The sequence below is a fragment of the Alosa sapidissima genome, chromosome 6 (assembly GCF_018492685.1).
Source record: "Alosa sapidissima isolate fAloSap1 chromosome 6, fAloSap1.pri, whole genome shotgun sequence".
Lineage (NCBI taxonomy): Eukaryota > Metazoa > Chordata > Actinopteri > Clupeiformes > Clupeidae > Alosa > Alosa sapidissima.
The window spans coordinates 36,707,492-36,713,699 of record NC_055962.1 but is presented as its reverse complement, the minus strand read 5'-3'; the positions used below and the strand labels follow the sequence as shown (position 1 = coordinate 36,713,699).

The window sequence follows — 6,208 nt, the reverse complement described above, 5'->3', positions numbered from 1 at the left end:
TGCTACCTGAAAGAGCCTAAGGTCAGTAAATGCAACCACCTCTCTTTCCCACACTCACCCTTCATTCTCTCAATCTTCTGATGCCACGTTCTCTCTCTCTCTCTCTCTCTCCCTCTGTCTCTCTCTCACTCTCTCTCTCTCTCTCTCAATTTTTCAATTTCAATTTCAATTTCAATGGAGCTTTATTGGCATTACTCAATGAAGCAGTGTTGCCAAAGCAAACATATAACAAAACAACACAGATACAATATCTGTTTAAAAAAATAAAAAATACAAATAAAATACAAATAAAATAATAATAATAATAATAATAATAATAATAATAACAAAAGGATAATAATTAAAAAGAGAAAATAATAAATGAAATGTATAATGATACAGTATTACTATATACTGTATATTTATCAATGTGCTATCATGGGTATTGGTTATTGATATAAAGCAAAGCATGTCACAATATGGGTCACTCACTTCCTCGATTTATGACATGTTAACAGGTACTGCGCAGCGAGTTTTAAACAACTTGTATGCTCTCCCAACAAGTATGGGAGCTTGTCTTCATTTTCTAATAGTTCAAACTGAGGTATAATTTGGCTGAATTGAAGGAAATATTGGTTCCTGACTGTGTTGAATTTACTGCATTCAGTGAGGAAGTGTTTTTCATCTTCTACTACTCCCTCACTGCACTGCAAACACAGCCTTTCCTCCCTAGGAAGCCAGGTTTGCCTGTGTCTTCCCATTTCTAAGGCCAGAGAGTGTTCACTTAATCTATAGGATGTTAGTAATTTTCTTTGTTTGTACTCGGTAATTTCTTTTAGATAAGATGCAAATTCATAATTGGTTTTGATTTTTTGGAAACATTTCAATTTGTTTGATTGTTCAATATTGTTTAGCCAATATTTGTAATATTCTTCTTTTGTTAATTTTTCGATATGTTTTAACTTTGCCTGAGACATGTCAGGTGTATTCAAATTCAAATTGTGTTTTGATATAAGATAATCAAAAGGATCTCTCTCTGGGTGGGTTCTCCTCTGTAGAAGGGCACTGTGATTCTATTCCTCTGGTTTTGAGGACAGTACATGGTGATAGAATTTGCATGCTCTTTTTTGAATATCAACTAATAGTGGATATCTTCCAAGTTCTGCTCTGCATGCAATATTTGTTGCATTCCTGTGTACCCCCAAGATGTTCTTACAGAATTCCAGGTGTAGTGTTTCTGCTGGGCTTTTGTCCCATAGCTCATAATTATCTTGATGTTTTATGCCCCAAATTTCACTGCCATATAAGATAATGGGCTTGATAACCGAATCAAAAATCTTTTGCCACAATTTGATAGGGGTGTTGTATTGGTATAGAGATTTTCTTATGCAATAATATGTTCTCCGTGCTTTGTCAACCAGGTCTTTAAAAGCCAGATTAAAATTGCCCGTGGAGGAAATATTTAGGCCCAAATAGTTATAGCTTGTCACTTGGGAAAGTCTGCTTTCACCAAGGGTGAAATTATATTTATTGTCTGTTGAACGTGTCTTTTTTTGAAATATCATTATTTTAGTTTTTTCTTTATTTATGGGGAGGTTCCAAATTTCAGAGTAATTTTCCAGGATTGACAGATTCTCTTTTAGCCCCTCCTCAGTTGGGGACAGAAGTAGGAGGTCATCCGCAAACAGGAGACATTTAATGTCTCTACCCCCAATTGTGACTCCTGATAGTTTGGATTTAGCTATGTCTGATGTTAGATCATTGATGTATAAATTGAAGAGTATAGGACTAAGACTACAACCTTGCCGAACACCTTTGGCTTGTTTAAAGTATGACGTTCTTTTATCATCGATTTTGACACAACTCTCTCTCTCCCTCTGTCTGTCTCTCTCTCACTCTCTCTCTCTCCCTCTGTCTCTCTCTCTCTCTCCCTCTGTCTCTCTCTCCCTCTCTCTCTCTCTCTCTCTCTCTCTTTCTCCCTCTGTCTCTCTCACTCTCTCTGTCTCTCTCTCTCTCTCCCTCTGTCTCTCTCTCCCTCTCTCTCTCTCTCTCTCTCTCTCTCCCTCTGTCTCTCTCACTCTCTCTCTCTCTCTCTCTCTCTCTCCCTCTGTCTCTTTCTCTCTCTCTCTCTCTCTCTCTCTCTCTGTCTCTCTCTCTCTCCCTCTGTCTCTGTCTCTCTCACTCTCTCTCTCTCTCTCCCTCTCACTCTCTCTCTCTTTCTCTCTCTCTCCTTCCGATCTCCATCTCCATCTCTCCCGGGCATCTCTCTGCCCTCTTCTCCGTCTTGTGTCTTTTTATCTCAGTGTAACACCAACAAGGTCTGATCTTTCAGCTGAAGGACGCACAGTCCCCCAAACAACTGTTCCCCTGTTAGTGTGTTAGCATTGGATAATGTGTGTATGTGTGTGTGTGTGTGTGTGTGTGTGTGTGGCTGGATCCCTGGAGTGGAACACTGAGGGAGGGTCGCTGACCCACACTTGAACTCTACTGATGAGTCTGCTGTGTGCTCGACCCTCTGACCCCAAGACTGGTATATATTTGCAGCCAATCACATGCCTGATCCTCTTTGTCTGTGCGTGTGTGTGTGTGTGTGTGTGTGTCTGTGTGTGTGTGTAGTTGGCAGAGCTCCTGACCCCTCTGGACGTGTTCCTGGCTCTGATGGCGGCCGCAGCTCATGATGTGGATCACCCCGGAGTCAACCAGCCCTTCCTCATCAAGACCAAACACCACCTCGCCAGCCTCTACCAGGTCAGGGGGGGGGGAGTGGGGGAGAGGGGGGAAGACAAGAGAGAGGAGGAACATGAGAAGGGGAGCGTAGGAGAGGGAGAGAGAGATGGAGGGAGGGAGAGAGGGATAGATAAATAGAAATAGTGAAACAACCCTCGTCATCAACACAGAACACCACCTCAACAACCTCTACCAGCTCAGAGAGAGAGAGAGGAAAGAGGGAGGGAGGGAGAGAGGGATGAAGAGTGGAATAGACTGGAGAACAGATGGGAAAGAGAGGGAAAGAGAGGGAAAGCCAACCAGCCCCGAGTTAGTGACACAGTTAGGCCCCGATGAGAACGACTGAGAAGATAAGGATTGTGATTATGGGAAGTGCTTATGGAAGACTAGATTAGATTAGATTGTCTTAGATTAGATTAGATTAGATTCAAGTTTATTGTCATTGTCCAGAGTACCAGTACAGAGACAACAAAATGCAGTTAGCGTCTAAACAGAAGTGCAAAAAAGCAGAAAAGTGCAAAGTGAACAGACAGGTGGTGCAGTGTAAACAGCATATGGCATATAGTGAATGTAATTCCAGGGAATTACGAGTGCATGAAAATGACGCTAGGACAGACATGGTGGTTGCACAGCTTAATAAAAGTTGATAGTTTAAAAGTAGACAGTTTAAAAGTTGAATATAGATTGGGAGTTGATCACACTAGTTGACTGAAAAGCCCAGGCTGCCAAACAGTTGTGGACAGAGGACACAATTGGCGGGAGTCATAGCTGATGACAACTGACAGTTGGATTGGTTCAAATATTTCATAGGGAATTATTGTAGTGAGGACTTTTATTTTGAAACAGCTTTGGGCAGAGGAAACAGTTGACGGGAGTCATAGTTGATGACAACTGACAGTTGGAATAGTTGAACAGTTAAAACGTACATATAGTGCAGTGTAGACAGTAGTATACAGTTTAGCAAGTGGCATGGTTTACAGTAGGGATACTATGTGCAGTGTATTAACAAACATTACAAAACATTATAAGAGCAGAATAAATATGGATATGTGCAGTATTAACAGTATAGACAGATATGTACAGTTGACTGTGTATTATAGTCTACAGCATGATAGCATTAACATTATAACAGCAGTAGAGTATTTGTATGTATAAGTGTGGTTACAGTATGTACACTTGTAATATAAATAGAATGCTATGGGTGCTATAGGGTAGTGCCACCTCCTTGTTGTCCCTGTCAAGTGGTCTATGGTTGTGGTGCAGCTCAACAGGCAAGGAGGCGTCAGTTAGTGTGTGTGTGTGGGGGAGGGGGGGGGGGGGGGGGTAGGGTTTCACCGAGGTGCAGAGTTAATATTCAGTAGGGTGACAGCCTCGGGGAAGAAGCTTCCTCTGAACCTGCTGCTCCAGGTGGAAAGAGACCTGTAACACTGCTGCTCGGGTGCACAGAGACCTGTAACACTGCTGCTCGGGTGCAGAGAGACCTGTAACACAGAGACCTGTAACACTGCTGCTCAGGTGGAAAGAGACCTGTAACAGGGGAGTTGGGGTGAGAACAGTCTTTGATGATGCTGTGCGACTTACGCAAGCATCGCTTGCCCTGGATGAGCTTTCTTGATCAGAGTAGAGGTGTTGAGGGTCCAAGAGAGGTCCTCAGAGATGTGGACACCCAGAAACTTGAAGATGGTGACACGCTCCACCTCAGTCCCGTTGATGAGGAAGGGGGTGTGTGTGCCAGCTTTGGACTTCCTGAAGTCCACAATGAGCTCTTTGGTCTTCTTGGTGTTGAGAGCCAGGTTGTTGTCAGTGCACCAGGATGTTAGGTGCTGGACCTCCTCCCTGTAGGCCGTCTCATTGTTGTTGCTGATGAGACCAATCACCGTAGTGTCGTCTGTAAACTTGACAATGGTGTTAGAGCCATGTACAGGTGTGCAGTTGTAGGTGAAGAGGGAGTAAAGGAGAGGGCTCAGCACACATCCCTGTGGTACGCCGGTGTTCAGGGTGATGGTTGAGGAGGTGTGGTTATCTAACCTAACATAAAGACAGTTATGTACAGCAAGGCTATTATAGTTAACGGAAACTAAGACTAAAACTGAATGTCTGTGTGTGTGGTGTGTGTGTGTTTGTGTGTGTGGTGTGTGTGTGGTGTGTGTGTGTGTGTGTTTAGAATACCTCTGTGTTGGAAAGTCATCACTGGCGCTCGACTGTGGGGATGTTGAGGGAATCAGGCCTGCTGTCTCACCTACCACCAGAGGAGACGTAAGACACACACACACACACACACACACAAACACACACACACACAAACACACACACACACACACACACACACACACACACACACACAACACACACACACACACACACACACACACACACACACACACACACACACACACACAGTAGCCTTGTGAGCATACACACATACCACACAGTAGCCTAGTGGGATTGAACAACAGATCTATGCACAACTTCATACACACACGCCACATTGTCGCGCTATAGGTCGGAATTGGCGAGTATGTAGAAGCCTTAAGCCTGTGGCCCTCATGTTGGTATGTGTGTGTGTGTGTGTGTGTGTGTGTGTGTGTGTGTGTGTGTGTGTGGGTGGGTGTTGCAGGCAGGACATTGAACACCAGCTGGGCTCCCTGATCCTAGCGACGGACATCAGCCGCCAGAACGAGTTCCTGTCCCGCCTCAAAGCTCACCTGGACCAGCAGGACCTCAACCTGGAGGACAGCCAGCACAGGCACTTCATACTGCAGGTATGCACACACATGCACACATGCACACACACACTCACACTCACACACACACGCACACGCACATCCACACTCACACACGACACACACACACTCTCACAAACAACTCATACACACACACACACTCACTCTCTCTTTCTTACTCTTTGGCTCTCTGCCCCCCCCCCCTCACTCTCTCTCTCTCTCTCCCTCCTCCCCCCTTCCTCCCTCTCTTTCCCAGATTGCTCTGAAGTGTGCTGATGTGTGTAACCCGTGCCGCGTGTGGGAGCTGAGCCGCCAGTGGAGTGAGAGGGTGTGTGAGGAGTTCTACAGGCAAGGTGAGTGTGTGTGTGTGTGTGTGTGTGTGTGTGTGTGTGTGTGTGTGTGTGTCTGTGTGTGTGTGTGTGTGTGTGTGTGTGTGTGTGTGTGTGTGTGTGTGTGGGAGCTGAGCCGCCAGTGGAGTGAGAGGGTGTGTGAGGAGTTCTACAGGCAAGGTGAGACTTCAGCCAATTATTTCACACCAGTACACCGTGTCTGCCCCACCACTGAGTGAGAAGAGCTGTGTGTGTGTGTGTGTGTGTGTGTGTGTGTGTGTGTGTGTGTGTGAGTGCACATGTGTCTGTCTGTGTGCCCATGTGTGTATGTATGTTTATGTATGGTGTATGTGCATGTATGCATATTAATATGTGTGTGTGTGTGTGTGTGTGTGTGCATGTGCATGTGGATGTGGATGTGCCTATGTCAGTCCAGGTGCATCTATATGT

The 6,208-nt window shown here is 45.0% G+C and overlaps 1 protein-coding gene across 3 annotated transcripts in view; it reads left to right on the top strand.

Moving 5' to 3' along the window:
* The window catches only part of LOC121711072 (cAMP-specific 3',5'-cyclic phosphodiesterase 7B-like), a 43,223-nt gene that overhangs the window by 31,278 nt on the left and 5,737 nt on the right, over positions 1-6,208 (top strand). For 2 of the 3 annotated variants that reach the window (XM_042094365.1, XM_042094364.1), the window contains 5 exons: positions 1-21; positions 2,596-2,727; positions 4,871-4,962; positions 5,324-5,468; positions 5,686-5,782. The exon at positions 1-21 is cut by the window's left edge and continues 80 nt beyond it. In XM_042094365.1, coding sequence (XP_041950299.1) covers positions 1-21; positions 2,596-2,727; positions 4,871-4,962; positions 5,324-5,468; positions 5,686-5,782 — 487 coding nt within the window. Of the gene's footprint in view, positions 22-2,595; positions 2,728-4,870; positions 4,963-5,323; positions 5,469-5,685; positions 5,783-5,938; positions 6,064-6,208 lie in introns of those variants that run through there. The other variant, XM_042094366.1, reaches the window with a different exon arrangement.